Genomic DNA, 24,663 nt, shown 5'->3' with positions numbered 1-24,663 from the left:
TTTTTCGATTATCTTAAGAGCACCATCAAAAATAGCAATAGCAATGCTCGATTTCATGATTCTCATTGGTATGTCTGTTATGACATATCATCGTCTTGAAGCTAGATAAGCCTGCTTCCTAATCTTTAGTCATCAAAATCTTCTTCAGATGACAATGAGATCTTACTGAATGATGTCATTTAGAATATTTTGTTTGGAGACAAGAATAAACCTTTATGATACCACTTGTTAAGATCGAAAATAAATTTAGAGCGGGGTGAACAAATTTATCTCAAAAAATATTTGGTTGGGTTAGCAACACTGAAATTTTGTTCTTGTCAGTTGAGTTCTCAGTAAGTCAATATGTATAAATTGACAGAAGTATGCTTACTGAAACTGGCTGAACAAATGACTTGTTAAGAAAATCAGTAAGGAGGGTAGACTGAAAAGTAAACAAGAACAAAGTTGTTTTTGGATATTCGAAGATTTCAAAAACTCCTATGTCACCATTTGTTCCTCACGGAAGGTTTGCATTAAAGGACTTTAGTAATTACGAGTAATTTGAAATCACCAACTTCAGTAGGACTTAACAATATCTAACTGAAACTTTTAATAAAACTTCAATCTAAATATTTTGAGCAATAAGACGTCGTTGTTGTCATGAAATGTTCTCGTAGTGCGCCAAAGCTTGACATCTTGTTTAAGGTTCTGTGACTATCAGTACGGAAATCTTTATCTGATATTCAGCTGGGCTCTAATCCTCATTATGATTTTTCAGGGAGATATGGATTTGGTCTAGCTGATCAACTAGATAGAATGTCAGTTGAGCTTCATCAGTCGACTTAGAATCAATTTGGCCATCAGTTTCTTTTTTATGTTTTATCAATCAGGATGTGTAACCAGTTAGTCTTCTTAGTTCATTTTTCATCTTTGCGTTCAGTTCAATTAGGTTATGTAATTATCCTTCGAATCAGCAAACAAGTACCAACAAATATTTTAAAAGTTATTTTTTAAAGAGAATTTAATTATTGTAGCTCACTCTTTGACATTTTACAAATTATTAATATATAAAAATATTTGCGTTAATAATAAAAATGCTACTATACACAAAATAATAAGTTTTATAAGAAATAAATTTCCATTGTATAAATTTTACATTCTTAAAGAATAATTTGAATAAAAATTGTGAAATGTTATTTAAATTAATGTATAATTATGATATAATATTTTGATAGTGCAGTATAAACTATAATCTTCTAATTGTGTTCATAAAAATAATGTAAAAAAGATAAAAAGTTAATTAACATATTTGGAAATTAACATAATTAATATACTAATTTAATTAGTTGTATTTTATTATATCAACCATAGAAAACAAAACATTTTTTCGAAACGTCACAAACCAAGTGTTGGATTTGTAATTAATGGAAATATTATTAACATTATAATAGCACAAATAATATTATTATACATTAATTATCAATATTAGTGCTATTTTTTGATTAAAAATAAATAAAGTTCAAAGAACTACTAATATAAATAGTAATGATGATTGTTATTATAATAATTATTTTTGTAGTGCAAAGGTAATAATGATTTTTATTATAAGTATAATAACCACATTACTTACCAATAATCGATTGTAATATCTTAATTTTGTCATATTTTTTTGTGTTACTCTTCTACTTTCTATAATTTAATTACCAAAATATAAAGGATAATGGCCGGCCAGTATAAAAGAGTTTTTTTATAAAAAAAAGATAAAATAAGAGTTAGTGCCAAAAGTTTATTAAATACTAAAATCTAAGGGATAATGGCCCATTAACATTCTTAATTTGTTATATTTTACTCTTCCACTTTCCTTCATCACAACCACATACAATCGCCAATGAATTTTTAAAAAAAAAAAGCAAAAATGACAATATTAAAAATAAATACATTCATGATAAGAGTAATAAAACAAAATACAAAAAATATTTTTAATATTTTCACATCAAATAATACAATTATAAAAAAAATAGTACAATAACCTTTTCAAACTTATTCTTATGTAATTGATGAAAAATCAGTAAGATCCAGCGCTTGCCGTTTTAACCAAAACTATAGTTGATGATAATGGTGCAACTCAAATATTTAAATCGCGAGAATCGAACCCGTGACCTTTGCTCTAATACAAATTGTGGGGTCGAGTGCTTGCTATTTTACTAAAAGATATACCTGGTGATAATGGTGCAACTCAAATATTTTAAACTGCATAGTAGCATAAGCGCCATGGTTCGATCATTCTACCCAGCAGGGACAATTATTGCACATCAACAATATTCCTTCCAATAATTGCACTTCTTGCCATCAATGAGAATCGAACCCTTGACCTTGGTTCTCATACTAATTGTAAGACCGAGCGCTTGTCGTTTTACCAAAAGTTATAGCTTGTGATAATGGTATAATTCAAATCTTTAAACCGTATTGTAAGGTCCAAAATGTGATAGTGTAATCCAACTGCATGAAAATCTAGAAAAAATGAAAAATACTTAATTAAATTATTTTGATTGCATTAATTAAATGTGGAAGACAAGTTTACATGTTTAAAATATGGTTTTCTATTAGAATGCGTAAATAGTGTTTTAAGAACTTTTCGAGACACGATCGAGTAACGGAGACCGATGACCATAAAGGAAAAATATTTTTATTAAATAACTATTTTTAATTATTTAATATATGGTATATGCTATATGGTATTTTCGAAAATGATATTTTTGGAGGTATTTTTACACGTCGAGTCGTATTTTATATCGGTAATCGATTTTTGACGAAAATAAGGACTTTTTGGGAACATGGCTAATATTTTCAAAAACTTTCCTAAATGAAATATTTTACCTACTTTCTAATGGGCCTATTATACTAAGGTTATTATGCCTAAACTCCTACCCAATTATTTTTATCAAAATTGAAGCTTTCAAACCCTAATTTCTCTCCTCCATCAGCACATGCACACACACACACATTTTCAAGCAACTCACGTGAATATTGAAGAAGGAAATGCAGCAAGACTCCCTCGTCTTTCCGCCAACGTTCTTCGCATCTCAAATTATTTTTCGTGCGTGAAATACGCAAAGGCACGCTTTAATATTCCTTCCCTCATCGTTCATACCATATTATGTATATTTATACATGATTGCATATAAAATATGATACCCTTCCTTTTATTTTCGTTTTTATGACATATACACGATAAAACTTGAGTTTTCATGCTTTTAAATTCATGTTAATGATGCACAAAGGGCTGACATGGTAGGGACATCAAAAAGGACAAATTTTAGTGTGTTTAAGATTCCTTAGAGGCCATGGTTCAAGGCTGGTTGAGGCAAAGCTAGGGCTTCACGCTTTTTGGGTTGAGGAGAACTAGGGTTTCGGTTTTAGGGCTCTTGAAGGGGCAGGCTATGGGCTGTTGTTGGGGCACGTCCAGGGGTCCTAAGTGTGTCGAGTCATGGTCCTAGATAGATTGAGGGAAGGCTGGTGCAGGGGCTAGGGTTGAAGTCGTGAAAGTGGGACACGAAAGTCTTGTAGATGCACGGGTTAAGGGCTATTCGCGTGGGGCCTGTAGAGCTTGGTCCAGCAGCTAGCAAAGGGTTCCTTCTAGGTCCCAGGATGGTTTTTTAGGGTCTGGATATGGTGGTTAGGGTCTATCTTCGAAGGGTGGAAGATGGTGGAAGCTAGGGTTTCGAAAAGAAAGGGGAGAAAATTCCAGCAGCTGTCTAGACATCTACGAGGGTCTTAAGTGGCTTGAATTGGGTTTAAATAGGAATAATTAGGTGTTAATAACCAATGGTTTAAATTTGGTAAATTTTTGTTAACTTTCGAGTTAATTCGAGTTAAAACTGGGATATAGTTTTAAGTTTTAAAACGAATTAAAAAATTAGTCGATGAGCTTAAGTTTATGACTAAGAAACATTTATGGGTTTATTTTAAGGTGTCATGATAAATTTGGATGGATTCGGGTCATTGTTTAAAGGTCCAAGGGTAAATTGAAAAAGTTATGGTTTCAGGGCAAAATGGTCATTTTACACCGGAAAAATGTTAGACGTCCTGACATTGCCATGAATGCTGAAATTAATGTTAAAATATTTATTTTGAAAGATTATTGAATTTTATGATGAAAAACGATAATGCTAAAAAACGTGTTGCGTGCTTGGTTTAAAAGAAAAATGTTATATGTAAGAATTTTTATAAGTGATGGATATAATGAAAGGATTGAAGGAGGCGACTTGATTGTGACTAATACGAAATGAATACGAAAGGATATGATGATATGTAAGGCCAAGGCTCAATTGACGGGTGAGAGTATCACTAATGTTCCCGCCGCCTAGTACCATGGTTATACGTAGATGGATCCATCGACCTATAGCTAATACGAAAGTCACAATTAATGATCTGAATTCAACAAAAGGAAACCTATACGTACATGATGAAAGAGAAAGGATATTGTGAAAGGTAAAATGTTTAAAGTTATGCATGTTCGTGAAAAGCTATTTTATTAAAAGTATTTTTTATTGTTGCTTATGGATGTATATCTATTACTTGTTATAGCGGTTAAGGTTTGCTGAGTCAATAGACTCACTGGTGTGAATGATGAATGTGAGAATAATTTTGATGAGGATGGACGAATTGATGGTTGAACTGGCTGGGCTGATGGTGCACATAACCCGAGGGCCTTTGCTAGTTTTCCACATTAGTACGATTTTTAAAGATTTTGATGACTTTCATACTTTTGTGTGGTTTTTTAGAGGATTTAAGAGTTTATGCATTATTTTGAAAATGTTGGTTTTAGGTTTGGTTCAACGGTTTACGCTTTTATGTTTTGCACTGCGTTCTTTTGGATTTTCAAATAATAAGTTGGTTGGTTTATTTTTAAATTGTGAAAAAATTATATATAGACATATATATATATGTGTGTGTGTGTGTCTATATATGTATAAGTATGTTTCGTCCGAGATTTTTAAAAGAAAAAAATTTCTAGTACATTTTAAAGAAAAATATGTAGTAGACATTTCATGTACAGTAGCTCAAGCACGACACTTTGAACCCAGCAAGGACAATTATTTCACCCAACTATCTCCCTCCAAATAATTTCACTCCTTATAGTAAATGTGAATCGAACTTGTGACATTGGCTCTAATACCAATTGTAAGATTGAACGTTTGTCGCTTCACCAAAAGCTATAGCTGGTGGTATTGGTGCAACTCCAATCTTTTAAATCATATAGCATCTAAAACTACAAGGTTCGATCACTCTACCCAGCTGAAAAAATTATTGCACATCAACAATCTCCCTCATAATAATTGAAATTTTTGCAATCAATGAGAATCAAACATCTTGGCTCTGATACAAATTGTAAAACCGAGCGTTTTTCGCTTTGCCAAAAGCTATAGCTGGTAGTAATGGTACAACTCAAATCTTTTAAATTGCATAGCAGCCCAAACGCCATGGTTCGATTTCTCTACCTAGGAGAGAAAAAAGACGCTTATTACTAAGCCAAAAGTTATAGTTGTTAGCCAAGACACAATTTTATTTTCTTATACTTATGACAGCGTAGAATGTACATACTTGAGTGTTAATAGGTCGGGCTGTTAGGCTCATGAGTCTGGGGAGGTGCATGTTGACCATGTCCCGAGCAGAGACATTATTACCCGTTATGACCCACCTAGCTAACCAAATCAAGCGCCACAACGTCAGCAGCTTGACGCACGAGAACTTCCTAGGAGGTCACCCAACACAATACTACTTTTACTCATGCACGCTTAACCCAACATCCCCATGCAAGAAGTATAGAAATAAGATTCTTGGAAGAGTTGAGCACATGACCTCGCTCTGATATCAATTATTAATGTACAACTACTAGATAGATCGATCGAACCATGATGCTTGGGCAGCTATAAGGTTTAAAATATTTGAGTTGCACTACTGCCACTAACTATAGATTTTGATAAAGTAACAAGTGTTCAGTCCTACAATTGGTATTAGAGTCAAGGTCGTGTGTTTGATTCCCATCGATGGCAAGCAGTGCAATTTTTGGGAGGGAGATTGTTGATGAGCGATAATTGTCCTTGCTGGGCAGAGCGATTGAACCATGACACTTGGGTTATTATGCGGTTTAAAATATTTGAGTTACTCTATTACCACCAGTTATAACTTTTAGTAAAGCGGAAAGCGTTAAGTCCTATAAAATCAACAAATAATCGAGCTTTTCTTGCTCAAAAAATCCCCAATGAAATAAAATAAAATTTTATGATCGAACGAATCGCAAGTGCACTAGTCAAGTTATAATATAGTGTACGGAGTACGAGTATCGTTCCAACATAAATTGATTAGAAAATTTTAAGTTAAACACAATTCTTTAGTTAACTAAAACAAAAATTGGATTAATGAATTAACTTGAAGGCCAAATAAAATAATTTAACAAACACGATATAAATAATATAAATCAAATAAATAAACAAATAATTGTTAGCATCTTGATTCACCTACCCCTGAATCTCTTCTGACAATTGAATTTCAATTATTAAGTCATGTTTTTGACAGAATTTCTTAGTCTATCAATATACTCTGTCGAACTATATTGATCTAATTAACAAATGTATTAACTAGGTGTCCTTGTGTTATTTAATAATTGCAATCACAATAACGAACCGTGAAACCTTCTAGCTTTCGACCTATTGGACTATGACTATCAACATGTATCCAACCTCATATATCTATGCAATTTGTAGATCCATGAATTATGTTATTATATCTTGTTATAAAATCTCCTATCGATTTCAATTATAACACATAAAATCCTTCGAAGTTGATCATACTCGAAAGTTGCAAGAAAAATCAATAACAAAATCAAATATACTTAAACCAAATTCAAACTTCAAAAAGAATTCACAACATAAATATTTGGGGAAAGGATTATCTTAATCCCAACTAAAGAAAAGAGAAAAGAGGAAAAATGCTTATATAAATCTTTTACTTCGGTTGTGTTCTCTTTCTCTCCTCCGTCTCCTCGCTTCCAGCTCCTTTCCTGTGCCTCTTTTCTATGAATCCTCCAAATCCACCTCTCAAAAACATGTATATGGGCTGCTATCGTTTATTTTGGTCCAAAAATCCACAACAAAAGGAAATAAATCATCTAGTTGCTATTTCCATATTGCTCGCACTGGGGCGGGTAAAAACACCTGCCCTAGCGCGAGGTCCTCAAATTATTTTCCAGGTCCTCGATAATTCAATTCTTTTTCACAAGTCCACCTAAAAATCAATCGAAATATGTGAGGAGCAAACAATATGCATAAATTATGAATAATAGAAAAATGTAGACTCGATACCCTAAACTTATGCGAAAATTGATTAAAATTAACATAATAAAATATACAAAAACGACACCTATCAACCTCTCCATACTAACCATTTGCTCGCTCCAAGCAAAATATGTTACAAGACATAACAACACAACAAGTATCTCAACGGTGCATTCATGGTTCTGATTTGTCTCAGCAAATATCCAACATTATCTTCATCAATCAATGCACAACAATAGTTTTCGCATATCACCCCGAAGTTGACACACTACAATATTTCATGGATTTTAAATGTGTGTGTGTAATGTTGGTTCGAGAATCGTCCATTTCAACAGTTCAATTTTCAAAGTTGCGAGAGACTTTAATCACCGTGTTAGTGTAACCATTCCTCTCTCACATCCTTTTTCACTAATTTCCAACCCACAACACAGAAAGTTAGGACTTGTCAGGAATAGATCAAAATTTGAGTCAGGATTACCTTGGACATGATGAAATAGATAAAAAGAAAGGAGTACATTAATATATCAATTCGTGCACTTTCAAATTTTGCAATTGATTTTATTCGACTCCATACATCTCCATCTTTTTAGCCTAAGAATAAAATTTCATTCTTTTATTTGGCTCCCTCATATCTTACATCTCTTTTTTTCCTCAAAGTTCTTTTTGCAAGAATTTTGTTATTTTCACAAGTGCAGCACAATTCTTTTCTTTTTCTGTACTCTCTTAGATATGAACAAGAGGTATGCAAATATAGATATGGTTTTAATTAAATCTCAGGGGTGCATATATAAGGCATGGTCTAAAGGTGACAAGCATCAAACAACATAAATCTGAGTAGGCTCAATTATGCGTTGGTTCAAAAGAAATTTGCCTAACTCGCCCTCGTGTTGTTGGTCATTGTTTGTGTCAAGGAATGTGTTCAAGTTCAATTCACACCTAATGAATCTCAAATTCCCCACATGCAATTTTAAATTTTTCTACGTCATGCAATTTTCTAAGCCAACATACATGCAAGATATTTCATTTTCCAATCAAGATTTTCATGTGTCAACAACATGTATGCTTTAAACTAACAGAGTGACACCAACAGACATGCATGTATGTTATCAATTCACATCATCATTGGCTACTAATTACCAATCTAGCACCAAACCATAAGCTACTTCTCATGTGACACACATATATAACAATGAAATGTGAAACGAAAACTAAATAAACACTCTTAACAAGTTAATTAACAAACACCCTACCCCAAAAACGAAATTCTTGCAATTTCCTACAAAGATATACTAGAAAACGAGAAATCACAAAGGAATAAAGTATAATAAATACATAAGTAAAATTAATTAAAAATTTTAAGTAAAAGAAAATTTTGCCAATTTCAATCCGCGGCAGCGCCCCCAAAAACTTGATCGAGCTTTTCTTGCACAGTAAATCCTCAATGAAAATAAAAAAAAAAAAAGTTATGCTCGAATGAATCACAAGTGCATGAATCAAGTTATAGTATAGTGTACGGAGTACGATTATTGTTCCCACATAGATTGATTAGACAAATTTAACTTAAACATAATTCTTTAGTTAACTAAAATGAAAATTGGATTAATGAATTAACTTGAAGGTCAAATAAAATAATTTGGCAAACACGATATAAATCAAATAAATAAACAAACAAAAAATTGTTAGGATCTTGATTCACCTACCCCTGAATCTCTTCTAACGATTGAATTTCAATTATTAAGTCATGCTTTTGATAGGATTTCCTAGTCTATCAATATACTCTGCCGAGCTATATTGATCTAATTAACAAAATGTAGTAACCAGGTGTCCTTGTGTTATTTATTAATAATTGCAATGCAATAACGAACCGTGAAACCTTCTAGCTTTCGACTTATTGGACTATGACTATCAACATGTATCCAACCTCATATATCTATGCAAGTTGTAGATCCATGAATTATGTTATTATATATTATTATATAATGTTATAAAATCTCCTCTCGATTTCAATTATGACACATAAAATCCTTTGAAGTTGATCTTACTCCAAAGTTGCAAGAAAAATCAATAACAAAATCAAGTATATTTAAATCAAATTCAATCTTCAAAAAAAAAATTAACAACATAAATATTTGGGGATACGCTCCCCTTAATCCCAACCAAAGAAAGGAGAAAATAAAAAAACGCTTATAAATATTGTTCTTTGGTTGAGTTCTCTTGCTCTCCTCTATCTCCTCACTTTTGGCTCCTTTCCTACGCCTCTTTTCTATTAATCCTCCAAATCCACCTCTAAAAAAATGTGTATATGGGCTGCTATCATTTATTTCGGTCCAAAAATCCACCACAAAAAAAATAAAATTGTCCAAATGTTGTTTCATTATTGCATCGTGCTATGCGGGGCAAAAACACACGACCTAGCGCGAGATCTTCGAATAATTTTTCAGGCATGCGCGCTGGGGCAAGTGAAATCACCCACCCCAACGCGCTGTCCTTGCAGATCGCGCTCAGACGGGTTTTTGCTCGCACTTTTGCCAATAATTCTCTTCCTTTTAGCAAGTCCACCAACAAATCAACGAAACATGTGAGGATCAAACAATATACATAAATTATGACTAAAATAAAAAAATGCAGACTCGATGCCTAAACTTATGTGATAATACATTAAAATTAACATAATGAAATTATGCAAAAACGACATCTATAAACAAACAATATGATCATCTGAAAATATTTAAAAAGATTATCATAAAATTAAAAAAATTAAATTATTTTAATGTTAATACAATTTTAATAATTATTGCAACTTTAAATAAATAAATAATAAAAAATTGGGTGTTGATTACCCTCAGAAAAAAATCTCTGATGGGATGAGAACATGTGAAATTTATACAGCACATTTGTGTTGATGGGAAGAGCACACGTGGAATTAATTCACGGGTGTATGTAAAAAAGTAATGAATCCGGTCTTTTTGACCGAATCATTATTTTTAATTATTATTTTTATAAAATATATATTTTTTAAAAAATAACTAATAAAAATCCGGAATGTCCGAAATGGATTTTTCGGAATTGTACTACTTTAGTAAATGTTTTGAAAGTGCAATATTTTTATTAAAAGTTGTTTTTATATTATTTAAAAAAAAAAAACTAATGAATCACATGTACTATTTATTCATATGTATTTTCTTGATGTTTTAGTCCCATTTACTGAGAGCTACTTGCTATATAGAGATGGTAATGGGACCAATTTGATCAAACTGAATGCCCGCTTCGTCTTGCGAACTCGACGAGTCTGAGACGGATTTAACATGCGGGCCGGTCTGGCTTAAAGCAAGGACCTGTCCACGACCCGCTTGAGACCCATTTTAACAGGTTTAAACCCACCCGGCAAATTCGGGGTCGGGTCCATTATCATTCCCAGCTGTACACACTCCAAACGGCCTAATTTTCTAAGCAGAACCATGTCGGTTCCCTATATAACGATCATTTGAAAGTTATAATCTCTAAGCTTACATTCTCTCCTGAGTAAAACATAGCAAGCAAACAATACCATATAGTGATGTTTCCATGGTTAGTGATACCCCTGTAAAGATCCGGGATAATGGTGACCCATTTCCGGGTTAATGATGACCCGGGTTATCGGTTGAATAGCCCGGATCAGAAGACAGCTGCCCGGGCACTTCTTCTCCACATGGTTTCTCATACAGGTACCCAGGTAACCAACTACCCAGGCCACCTCGAGAATTGCACCACACTCGAGTGTGATCGATACAGGCAGCCTAATCCGTCAAAACCACTTGGGCTTGGAGTGTCCTAGAAAGTCATCAGAAGCTACAAGTATGGGCAGCCGACTTGCCATACTTAGTAGGTGGCACAAGAATCGAGGTACCTACCCCATTTTCTACTATAAATAGCAGGTATTAATGTCATTTAAACATTCGAAAATCTTTGAACTAAAAGCACTTACATATTTCCCTTCAAATATTGCTTGTGTTCATAAAAAAGCCTGCTGACTTAAGCATCGGAGTGGCCACGCCGGACATCCCTCCGGCGCCCATTCACGAGTTACTTTCTTGTTTACAGGTGTTGATCCAAGCCATTATCTTCACTCAAATTCCCAAACATTATAAATTATTGATTTGGTCCGTTGGAGCCTCGTACCCGGCTCACCTATTTTAACGAGATCACATCAGTTAGCATTCGGTCATATGATACCATACCTAGAGTTATCACCGCAAAAGGGATCTTGATTACCTCCGAAAGATTACCTCCGATTCCATCAAATTTGCGGTCAAAAATAAATCTTGTGGAGATCCCATTGCCACAAGTTGAAGGCTTGCCCGAAAATTGTGAAGCAACCATTGTTCTGCTGTTAAACGAAATACAGTTCTTGAAAAAAGCATACGACAAATTAGCTCAACCATTTGAAAATGTCGTGCAGAATATTGTTCCAGACTTGATACTTTTCGACTTTGCTCCATATTGGATACCAGAGATTGGTACAAAATTTGGCGTCCCAACAGTGTTTTTCAGTGTATACACAGTTGCTGCAATGGCTTTTATAGAGCCATCGGAGGAGCTCAAGACTGGTAATAGACGTCCAAGTCCAGAACATTTCACCATGCCACCTGATTGGATCTCTTTCCCAAGTCTTATAACAAGCAGACCAGATTACGCAACAAGGATGTGGACTAGCCTTAATTTCCCTGATGCATCAGGTATGTCCAGTGGTATGATAAAAAGCACAGAAGAAAGCAGCTTCGCTCAGAAGCTGTGACGAGTTCGAGGGAGAGTACTTGAGTGTTGTACGAGAACTCTATCAAAAGCCAGTTTTGCAAATAGGGGTACTTCCCCCGGTACCTGAAGAAAACAAGAAAGAGAGTGAAGTTAACTCAAACTGGTTCGATCCTTCAAATCGTTGGATGGACAGAAGGATAAGTCTGTAGTGTTTGTTGGGTTCGGCAGTGAATACAAGATGCCCATCCAGCAGATACATGAAATTGCATTTGGAATCGAGCTTTCAAGATTACCTTTTGTCTGGATACAGAGGAAGCCACAAGAAGTAAACAGCTCAGACTTGCTCCCGCCTGGATTTGCTAACCGTACCTTAAGCCAAGGCATCGTTATTCAAGGATGGGTGCCTCAACTGGAAATTCTTGCTCATTCTGCAGTTGGAGGATGTCTCTTCCAATCTGGACGGGGCACCATCGTTGTCTCTCTTGGCCTTGCACACCCTTTGATTCTTCTTCCAATGACGCTGATCAAGGATTCAATGCAAAGCTGTTCTTGGAAAAAGAAGTAGGCTATGAGGTAACAAGAAACGAAGATGGTTCATTTAGTCGTGAAACTGTAGCAAGTTCAATTAGACTGGTTGCTGTGGCACCGGAGGGGCAGAGGTTAAGGTCCAAGCCAACAGAAATGAGAAAGATTTTCCACAATTATAGGAGCGAATGCTATATAAACAAATTTATCGAACATTTGGAAAAACATTGCGGTTCAATGGAAAAAAGAGGGAGAAGGGTCATTTATCATGACGATAGATGTAAGTGGAAGTGCAGTGATGTATGTTGCTGATACATCCTAATATTGGATCTCGGTTTTTTCATGACCAAAACGTAACGGAAGTTTTAAAAACAAATATTTTATTTTGACAATCAAAATATTTGGACACTAGTATGGTTTATATAATCAAACATTCATAGGGCGTTAAAGTTTATATCTTTGGTGAACGATTCACACGGCTTCAACTATTCCGGGGTTAGCGGAGATAGCTCTTGTTGAATCCCTACCAACTTTCTTCAAGAACTCCTTCTATTAAGTCCATGACCAGAAGATTTGTTCCTCTTTCAAACAATACTAGAATATTTGAAAGAAGTTTTCACGTTGAGATCAAAATTTTTTGAGAGATGACTCAAAATATCTTTCTCTTGAAGAGTGGCCAAATTTTTTTTTTTTAGGATTTGGAGATGCAATTCTCGTGTATCACCATTGGGAGAGGTGGAGACTAGGTCTTTTTTCCTTTTTTTATTTCTTTAAAAACAATAGCCTTAACCTAAATTCCATAATTAACATTAATGGGCTTGATTAATTAATTGGGCTAGTCCAACTAGTTTAATTAATTAATCAAAGTCCATTAATAACTTTAATTATTTAATATGTTGGACTTGTACTCCTACAAGCCTATTAAACATACTCCCAATATATTTAATTTAATATTTAATTAACTCAACTTTTGAGCTTAACAAATTAAATCCATTATAAATTCAACTCCTTGAATTTTATCACCTCAAAAATTTAATATTTAATAAACCCAACTTTTGAGTTTAATAAATTAAATTCTCAAATTTTATAAATTCAACCCTTTAAATTTATTCTCTCCATATTTGATAAGTGCATTTTGTGCACTTAAATTATCCTTACAATTCTTATAGATTGTTAGTTTTCTTGGGCAGAATTATGCGTTTTTGTTATTTTTGGTGTGATTGCAGGCATTTAGGTACGACTACGACATGGACGTGAAAATGAATTAAAATGGCGCCTATGAGAAGAAGTGTGAGCAAAGCAAGAGTTGAGGGCAATGCATTGGCGCACATGCGTGACTTATTTTCGCGCTAATGCGCGACTATGGCAGTGAGTTTTGCGCATATGCACGGAGCAATGACGCGCATGTGCGCGCAAGAAGACTCCCAAGACAGAAATGGGCGCGCATATGCGCCGTCTTAAGGCGCGCATATGCGCGCGGCACTAGAAGAAGGCCAACGCACAGAAGGACCCGCGCATATGTGCGAGTCTTTGTCGCAAATATGCGCGCGGCGCGAGTTTTCGGAATTAAATAGGTTTCGGCGTGGGTTTTGAAGGGTTCGGAAAATAATTTACACGCATCCGACATCAGAGAGTGAAAGGGAAAAGCGAGAGCCAACGACGGAGCGCGAAGAACAGAGATAGAAGACGTTGGATCCGGACACGGAGACACACTTTCATATCTCGCCAACACGTTCTTAATTCGGTTTCTTACTTTTACGTTTTTAATGATTACAAACAGGTTCTGTATTGATTTAAATTCGAGTATGAACTAATTCTATTTTCTAGAGATTGATGTAGTCTTGGTTTACCCTATGTTATTGACGTTTTGACTGTTCATCTAATTAATTTATCGTGTTTATTTGTGATGTCTTGTCATTAATGCTTTTGAATTATTGGCCATAATTTGATTGATACAATAATTAAGATCTAACACTCGAGAGACGGGATTGAAATCAGGATAGGAGACATCACATCGTTAGATATTTATAACGTGCAAAAGACCTATAACTTTGACGAATCCATAAGAGAACCTTGGTTGCATTTATTACGTGTTACTTGATTTTGAATAGACATATTAAAATCGGTGATATGTAATACAATTCTATTTAACACTTGAAAAAGGAAATAGGAAACTTGCGAGTTCTTGGTTAGTAAACACGAAGCAATTAAATAACATGTTAGTTAATTTTAATTTAGCATAGGGGAAACAAGACGAAGTCATATTTCTAGACTTATTTACTCAGTGAATTTCTACTGCATGTTAGAATTACAGGATTTGTTATTTGCTTTTAATTGATCATAAACCAACCATTTGTTTTGTCTAAATAAAGTTGAGCTATGTCAATCATGGTAATTAATATACAATTTTATATAATTACTCTTCATGGGATCGATATCTGTACTCAAACCAGTACTAAAACTTGACACCGTACACTTGTGGTAGTGAAAACACGCAACAAATTTTTGGCGCCGTTGCCGGGGAGTAAACTATTTAATTGCATATTGATATCATTACTAAGTAGTCTTTACTTTAATTTAGACTTTATTTTTTTTTATTTATTTATTTTGTTAATTGATAGTCTTCTCTGTTTTGCAGTGCATGCGAAAATATCAAAATCCAAACTTGCTGATTTTTTATCCGGAAATCGAAAGGACTGCCAGGAGACTAAGAAAAGCGAGAAGGGAAGAAATCCAAACAATGGCTGAAAACAGAGAGGACGCGAGATATAACCCGCCAGACGCCATACCTATCAGAGACCACTTCAGACCAGTGATCAACACGCATTATTCTGGTATTGCAAGAGGGACCATCAACGCCAACAATTTCGAGATGAAGCCTGCACTGATAAATATGGTTCAACAGAACCAATTTGCAGGAACTGCCACTGCTGATCCTCACATTCATTTAAGGACTTTCCTGGAGATCACGGACATAGTAAAAATTAATAATGTTTCTGATGATATTATTAGATTGCGCTTGTTTCCATTTTCTCTCAGGGACCAGGCGAGAGAATGGCTCCAATCATTGCCGCTGGGGAGCATCACAACGTGGCAAGAGTTGGCAACGAAATTTCTGTCTAAATATTTTCCCCCTGCAAAGTCTGCACAATTGAAGATTGAGATCAGTACTTTCAGGCAAAATGACTTTGAGCAGCTTTATGAGGCATGGAAAAGGTACAAAGAGTTGTTGCGGAGGTGCCCGAATCATGGTTTTGAAGACTGGGTACAGATTGAGCTTTTCTATAACGGGTTGAATGGCCAGACACGGACAACAGTGGATGCAGCGGCAGGTGGCACGATCTTTGCCAAATCTCCTGCTCAAGCCTACGACTTGCTTGAGCAGATGACTATTAATAGCTACCAATGGCCGTCTGAGAGGTCAGGAGTACAGAGGACTGCTGGAGTTTATGTTGTGGATCCTATCACATCACTCACTGCACAAGTATCAGCATTGACTACACAGATAGCAACCATGAATAAAGTGAGTACATCTAATACTGAGGGACCATTGCTTGTCATTGAAGGACCACATTTTCTTGAAGAAGCTCAGTATATCAACAACAGAAATGTTGGAGGGTTTGGCGGATATCGAGGTAACCCTCCCCCTAATACTTATCATCCTGGGTTGAGAAACCATGAAAATTTTTCTTATGCAAACAATAAGAATGTGTTGAATCCTCCACCGGGGTTCAATACATCAAATGGGAGAGGGAAGCCATCATTTGAAGATTTAGTTGGAACATTTGTTGTTGAATCAGGTAAAAGGATGTCTAGAACTGAGTCTGGACTGGACAACCTTGAGACACACATGGCGAGTATTGGTGCGACCTTGAAAATCCTTGAATCGCAGGTGGGGCAGATAACGAAGCAACTAATGTCTCAACCGTCAGGCGCAGTTCAAAAGAGTGCAGACCCAAACCTAAGAGAAGTGAATGCCATTTTTATACATCATGAAGAGATTGATGTGGTAGACAGAGAAGAGAAGGAGGTTGAACTCACACCTGTTCGGGATGAAAAGTTAAGTCCAACCAAAAGAGCCCGAGGTAAGAAATCTGAGAGGTATGATTTAAATCAATGCATTGATATTTCTTTACTTCCCTACCCCCAGCGATTTTTACAATTACAAGCTGAATTTCAAAAGAAAAAAGGTCTTGAAGATCTCAAGAACCTACACACTAATAATGAGTTTGTAGATCAGGTGGAAGGTGAAGTTACCGAAGGAACACGAAGAAATCTCCCTCAGAAATTGCTAGATCCCGGTGAATTTATTGTACCATGTGAAACAGGGGGTCATTTAGTGGAAAAAACTATCTGTGATTCAGGAGCGAGCATAAATATAATGCCAAGTTCTATCTACGAGATAATTGGATTAAGCAGGATAAAACCCACCGAATTAAGCTTGCAGCTGGCAGATAAATCGGTGAAGGTACCATTGGGCATTGTGGAAGATGTTGAACTTAAGATTGACAAATTGAAAGTTCTTGCAGAGTTCGTGGTACTTGACATGGGGAATTGTCAGAACGTTCACGTCATTCTATGACGACCATTATTGGCTGCTGTTGGAGCTATCATTGACGTGAAACGAGGAAAGATGACCATGGAAGTTGAAAGTCAGCTGGTGGAAATAAGGGCATCCAAGAAATCATAAAACCAACCATGATCAGAATTTGTGACAGTCAGGCTGATGACGTTAAACCAAGCGCTGTGTGGGCGGCAACCCACATTTATTTATTTTTGCATTCGTTCTGTTTTTATTAATTTATTTCAATTTCTTATTTATTAATTTTAATTTTTTTCTATTAAAGTATTAATTTGAATCGTTTTATTTTTGCAGGTCATTTAAAAAAAAAATTCGAAAAGCTTATGAACAGGAAGCTCGGCGCACATGCGCGATTTATTTTCGCGCACATGCGCGCTTTAGGCAGTGGACTCGGCGCATAAGTGCGATTTATTTTTGCGCACATGCGCCCCTATGGCAGAAGGTTCGACGCATATGCGCCAATCAAGGCGCGCACATGCGCCACTATGGCAAAGACATTGGCGCATATGCGCCACTCATGAACGCGCATATGCGCGAAACACCACAAGCGAGACAGTAGCTGCGGCGCATATGCGCCACTATAGGACGCGCATATGCGCGCGACATCAGTGAATAAAAAAAAGGGGGCATCACGATTATTCCCAGAACCAAACACAACAGCCGTCCTCCCTCTTTTCTGAACCCTTGCCTTCATCGCACACCGCCGCGCCACTCTCCACCGCACGCCGCCGCCTGCCCTTTCTCTGAAAGCCGATTGCCGCCTCCAATCACCGCCGTGATTTACGACCGCACTCATAATTCCGGTCATCTTCTCGTTCAAGTAAGGGGTTTTCTCCAGACTTTGTTAAAATTTTAGGATTTGTTAAAAATTGGTTCAAGCAACTTGGGGAACCTTTGATACAGTGAACCGGGTGCTTAAATTTGTCTAAATTAGTTTGTGATTACTGGGTCTGCACTGCATTGCTTACTGGATTAATTGGTGTGGTGAAAATATTATCGCTCAAGTTTGGGGTCCGATTAGCGTTGATTTTGGCTTGTCTGTTGGTTGAGTTTAAAGTGTGGTGTAAGCATTGTTAATTGAGATGGCATCGAAGAAGAAATCAAAGAAGGCTGCTTTTTCTTCTGCGAGCTTTGATTCGCACCGATTTTGGAATGAGGAAGCCCAACAAGTTTATGAGAGCTCGATGACCCGGTCCATAATCCCGGAGAGGGGATTTAATTTATCGATAATATGTGGTATGATTGTGCGTGAACTGGAGCGAAGACAATGGGTTGAATTTGCTCACCCTCCTCTAGATGCTGTGATCTCAGTTGTGCGAGAGTTCTATGCTAATCTGCGGATACGGCATGACGAGTCGAAAGTACTAGTGCGAGGTAAATTGGTATCGTTTGACTCTCAAACGATAAACAGGATCTATCAGATGCCAAGCCTCGACGAAGACGAGTACAGTGAATTTCTAGAAGAGGGGATAAATTATTCAGAGGTCATTCGAACCGTGTGTCAGGCAGGTGCCGTATGAAAAATGAGCTCGAGTGGTCCAATATCTCTGAAGAAATCCGATATGAGCCCCAATGCAAGTGCGTGGACATCGTTCGTGTTGGCTCGGGTTCTCCCATCCTCGCATTACCACGATGTAACTAAAGACAAAGTTGCACTTGTCTTTTCTATTTTGATGGGCAAATCTGTTGACTTGGGAAAAATAATATATGGATCGATCATGAGAGCCGGCACATGATTAGCCACGGTCGCCCTTCCATGCCTTCACATTGTTATCGAGCTATGCAGACAGGCCGGCGTCTCCTGGTCGCCTGATGAGCAAGTGCTTAAGCCGAAGGCTCCCATTGTTGCCTTCGTTGGCGCTGCCTCTTATATGGCCCACGAGAATCCAGATGACGAGGAGCTACCACAGGCACAGCTTCCACCACCACCACCACCACCACCTGGGGCAGCCCGACAGCGCAGGGGAGACTGATTTCGTAGACTTGAGATAGAGATGGAGGACAAGAAGAGGCTACTAGTTGAGCAGCGCCAGGTGCTGGATTCGCTTCAGCACCGCACCGACCATTTCATGGGATACATGATGGACGTCACGTCCGTGCTTGCTCAGCGGTTACCACCTATAGGTCCAGAGGATCCGATATTTCCCCAGCCACCTGCATGGCCACCACAGTATCCAGGACCTCCTCCACAGGCCCCACCCCAGCACATGGATGAAGATGTCGATGATGATGACGGCGAGCACTGACGCTCGGCGTGGGAGGTATAATTGTCCCGCTCTTTCTTGTTTATACATTGAGGACAATGAATGCTTTAAGTTTGGGGGAGGGGGGGTGATTTGACTTGATTTGATGATGATTTAATTTTGATGCTTTAGTGTTTTAATTTTGATGTTTATTTATTTAAAAAAAAAATATATATATATATTTAATTTAGTCTTTATGTCCATTTTAGTCGTTAAATTTTTTTAGAGTTGTGGAATTAAGGTGATAACCAAACAATGAAGAGAGTTGACCCGAAACACATGTTGTTCCTTGATTACGAATCTAAATGCATGCTATCTTTACTTAACCGTTTACACATTAACTCACGATTACTATGATTGTTGATACATCCGATGCTAAGAGAGTGTTCATGTGATTTGGGATTTGGTGTATGGATGGACTCTAAAACCTGCATGTCGATTACTTGTTATTGAGTTGCATGTTCACTAACACAAAAATGATTCAGGTAGTCTTTGATTTATGTTGGGCCTGTTTTTCCTTGAATAATTTGTCAATTGTTAGCCCTTTGAGCCTGAATGAGAATGAGATGTGTGATTTGTTCTGTTAAAATACCCGAAAACATGATCTGTCCGTGTTTGTTGATTGGTAAATTGAAAGTAGTCTAGAACTTGGTTTGGCACTCTTCGAGGCGAGATACGGGTATTGTGTGACTTAGGGATGATTTAGGTGATTTTTGGAATGTTTGAGCCTTTCAAGCCTACCCATAACATCACATTATACCCTAGTGTCCCATGTTTTAGCTTAATGAAAATCGAATGGAGTGTGTCAAGGCACACAAAAGCCCCCATTCGTATCAATTCTAAATCCCTACGTTAACTACCAACTTTTGAGCATAGACACTAGTACCTACCGAAAACTGAGAGAAAACGAACCTGTGTATCACTACAAAAGTTCTTCTCCCTTTTGCGCGTATAAGAATATCATCGAAGAAAAAAAAAAGAAAAAAAGAGATGTTGAGAAAAGGGAGAAAGAAAAAGTTGAATAAAGAATAAAAGAGTATGACGTATTGATGTGACAAAGAGGGCAAATTGGTGAATATGTTGTGGCAAAGCAACTGGATGTGAAACAAGAGGAAGAAGGAGAAGCGTGTGAAAAATAACTTGGTTTGTTTCTATCACTTTTGATTCCCTATTTTCATTGGTAGCCGCTAGCCATAGCCTAACGTTATAAGTTTAAAAGACCTATTAACCGAGTCACACGTACCCAATATACTAGTGGAGAAGAGTTGTCAAAGTTTAGGAAATGTTTAGTCTAGTTAATGTTTTATTTATTTTATTTTGTTCGGGACTAGCAAAACTTTAAGTTTGGGGGGGTTTGATAAGTGCATTTTGTGCACTTAAATTATCCTTACAATTCTTATAAATTGTTAGTTTTCTTGGGCAGAATTATGCGTTTTTGTTATTTTTGGTGTGATTGCAGGCATTTAGGTACGACTACGACATGGACGTGAAAATGAATTAAAATGGCGCCTATGAGAAGAAGTGTGAGCAAAGCAAGAGTTGAGGGCAATGCATTGGCGCACATGCGCGACTTATTTTCGCGCTAATGCGCGACTATGGCAGTGAGTTTTGCGCATATGCGCGGAGCAATGGCGCGCATGTGCGCGCAAGAAGACTCCCAAGACAGAAATGGGCGCGCATATGCGCCGTCTTAAGGCGCGCGGCGCGGCACGAGAAGAAGGCCAACGCACAGAAGGACCCGCGCATATGTGCGAGTCTTTGTCGCGCATATGCGCGCGGCACGAGTTTTCGGAATTAAATAGGTTTCGGCGTGGGTTTTGAAGGGTTCGGAAAATAATATACACGCAGCCGACATCAGAGAGTGAAAGGGAAAAGCGAGAGCCAACGACGGAGCGCGAAGAACAGAGATAGAAGACGTTGGATCCGGAAACGGAGACGCACTTTCATCTCTCGCCAACACGTTCTTAATTCGGTTTCTTACTTTTACGTTTTTAATGATTACAAACAGGTTCTGTATTGATTTAAATTCGAGTATGAACTAATTCTATTTTCTAGAGATTGATGTAGTCTTGGTTTACCCTATGTTATTGACGTTTTGACTGTTCATCTAATTAATTTATCGTGTTTATTTGTGATGTCTTGTCATTAATGCTTTTGAATTACTGGCCATAATTCGATTGATACAATAATTAAGATCTAACACTCGAGAGAGGGGATTGAAATCAGGATAGGAGACATCACATCGTTAGATATTTATAACGTGCAAAAGACGTATAACTCTGACGAATCCATAAGAGAACCTTGGTTGCATTTATTACGTGTTACTTGATTTTGAATAGACATATTAAAATTGGTGATAGGTAATACATTTCTATTTAACACTTGAAAAAGAAAATAGGAAACTTGCGAGTTCTTGGTTAGTAAACACGATGCAATTAAATAACATGTTAGTTAATTTTAATTTAGCATAGGGGAAACCAGACGAAGTCATATCTCTAGATTTATTTACTCAATGAATTTCTACTGCATGTTAGAATTACGGGATTTGTTATTTTCTTTGAATTGATAATAAACCAACCATTTGATTTGTCTAAATAAAGTTGAGCTATGTCAATCATGGTAATTAATATATAATTTTAAATAATAAATCTTCGTGGGATCGATATTTGTACTCAAACCAGTACTAAAACTTTACACCGTACACCTGCGGTAGTGAAAACACGCAACAATATTTCATAAATTCAACTCCTTGAATTTATTTTCTCAAAATTTAATTATTATAAATTCAACTCCTTGAATTTACTATAATAATATATAAATTCAACTACTTGAATTTAATCTCTCTACGGGAACAAATGATCCAGTACTTGTTGGACCCTCAATGGTTCAGGGATACAGCTAGCCGTGGGTTCACAACTCTTTGTGATTCAGAATAACATTTATTCTTATTCGGGATTACCCTAGTTAGCCTCATTCTTTTCATCAACACCTTGATCAAGAATGTCAGAACTCATTTCTGATTGCATCCATCCGATCATGGTAGAGCGTCTAGTAGCATCACCCCATGATCCCCTATTTATCACTGATAGTGCCAGCAAGAACCAGTCGATTATTATTAGCGTACAGTACGGTCCCTTCATCTCATATATCCCGATCGAATCTGCAACCATTGGTTCATCGAGGGTTGCATAATAATTCGATAACTATGTGATACATATAAATAGTGGCATCGCATGTACCATTTGAGAACTCCTCCAATGTACATCTCATACTCTGGCCAGAGATTCCACGCACTATTATTTCATCAGATCACGTAGGATATCCACACCCGTAGGTGAGCGGTGAATCCCCGACTACAATGCACTGGCTCCTATATGTGTCGCAACTGTACCCAACCTCGCCACCTGATGACTCTCCTAGAGCCGGTAAACGAGTCAAAGCACAGCCCTAGCATATAGAGCCTCAGTGTTGTCCCGGGTCGTAAGGACTAATGGTGTACAATCATAACTATGGACTTATCCTCTCGATGAATGATAACCACTTGGAAAGTCCGAGGGAGGGTTGTTCGGTATAATCATCATATGACTACCCATCTGCATATTTGGACATCTCTATGCCCTTACCAAGAAACGCAGTACACAACATCACAGATGCTAGTCTCGAGCTCGAACGACCTTTATCCATGTTTTAGGCGGCTGAATCGACTAGGAATGAATTTAGATCATACAGTGTTTACAAATGACTTTCAACATCGAATTATGATTCATTTGTATTAAATTATAATCAAGGTCTTTATCTATGTTTGATAACATGATATACAGATAAAGAAATAACAAACCATGAAATAATGAATTATTTTAAAATAAAGATTGTTTATTACAACTGGGCCAATAAAATCTCTGGCCAACAGTTGGCTTGCAGGGCATCTAATCTAACAATCTCCCACTTGCCCTAGAGCCAACTACCCATAATCCCATTGTTTCGTGATGCTTTTCAAACGATGGTCCTGGCAAGGGCTTTGTAAGTGGATCAGCAACATTATCTGCAGAGGGGACTCTTTCGACTGATATATCTCTTCTTCCCATAATCTCCCGGATGATGTGGAACTTCCTTAGTATATGTTTGGATCGTTGATGAGACCTTAGTTCCTTTGCTTGCGCAACGGCACCAGTGTTGTCACAGTACACCGGGACTGGATCAACTCTATTAGGAATAACGCCCAACAATTGGACATAATTCCTCATCCAAACTGCCTCTTTGGCTGCAGCAGATGCAGCAACGTATTCAGCTTCAGTGGTGGAATCCGCAACGGTGTCTTGCTTGGAACCTTTCCAAGAGACAGCCGCACCATTAAGCATGAATACAAAGCCAAAGGTCGATTTCGAATTATCTACGTCACATTGAGAGCTAGAATCAGTGTAGCGTTCCAATTTCAATTCTCCACCCCCATAGACCATGAACAAGTTCTTAGCCCTTCTCAAGTACTTAAGAATATCTTTCACGGCCTTCCAATGCATTATACCAGGGTTCGCCTGATATCTGCTTGTAACACTCATAGCGTAAGCAATATCAGGACGCGTCGATATCATACCATAAATGATACTACCAATGGCTGACACATATGGAATATGTGTCATCATCTCTATCTCTTCATCAGTTATGGGACACATAGCTTTAGATAGAGTAATACCATGATACATTGGTAAGTATCCTCTCTTGGACTCTTCCAAAGAGAATCGCTTCATAATGGTATCGATATAAGTAGCTTGGGTGAGCCCCAACATCCTTTTTGATCTATCTCTATAGATTTGTATTACCAATAAATAGGATGCTTCACCCATGTCTTTCATGGAGAATTTACTTGCTAAACATACTTTAGTTGATTGCAATATCCTACATCATTCCCAATGAACAAAATATCATTAACATAAAGTACCAGGAATGTCACTAAACTCCCACTTACTTTTTTGTACACGCATGATTCCTCAGGATTCTTAGCAAAACCAAACTCTTTGATAGTGCTATCAAATCTGATGTTCCAACTCCTTGACTCCTGCTTGAGACCATATATTGATCTCTGAAGTTTTCATACCTTATGCTCACTTCCTACTGATGTATATCCCTCAGGTTTAGACATATAAATTTCTTCTTTGATGTCTCCATTGAGGAATGCATCCTTTACATCCATTTGCCATATCTCATAGTCATACTATGATGCTATGGCTAGTAGTATTCTAATGGACTTAAACATAGCAACTGGTGA

At 36.9% G+C, this 24,663-nt stretch overlaps 1 protein-coding gene across 1 annotated transcript; it reads left to right on the top strand.

The window, feature by feature from the left end:
* The first annotated feature begins 15,315 nt into the window (after nt 1–15,315).
* On the top strand, nt 15,316–17,460 carry LOC142506030 (uncharacterized). The gene is made up of 5 exons (XM_075619168.1): nt 15,316–15,907; nt 16,001–16,210; nt 16,376–16,660; nt 16,904–17,112; nt 17,452–17,460. The coding sequence occupies exons 1-5, from the start codon at nt 15,316–15,318 to the stop codon at nt 17,458–17,460; spliced, it is 1,305 nt and encodes a 434-aa protein (XP_075475283.1).
* Nucleotides 17,461–24,663: the final 7,203 nt, after the last annotated feature.

Source organism: Primulina tabacum, chromosome 1 (genome assembly GCF_025594145.1).
Source record: "Primulina tabacum isolate GXHZ01 chromosome 1, ASM2559414v2, whole genome shotgun sequence".
In the NCBI taxonomy this organism is placed as follows: Eukaryota; Viridiplantae; Streptophyta; class Magnoliopsida; order Lamiales; family Gesneriaceae; genus Primulina; species Primulina tabacum.
Note: the sequence above shows the minus strand (reverse complement) of the source record. Positions and strands in the feature narration are given on the sequence as shown.

Coding starts and splice junctions, on each gene's coding strand:
- LOC142506030 (XM_075619168.1), top strand. CDS start 15,316: ATGGCTGAAAACAGAGAGGACGCGAGATATAACCCGCCAGACGCCATA. Junction 16,211..16,375: donor AGGGTTTGGCGGATATCGAG/GTAACCCTCCCC, acceptor TTGTTGAATCAG/GTAAAAGGATGTCTAGAACT. Junction 16,661..16,903: donor TCCAACCAAAAGAGCCCGAG/GTAAGAAATCTG, acceptor CATGTGAAACAG/GGGGTCATTTAGTGGAAAAA.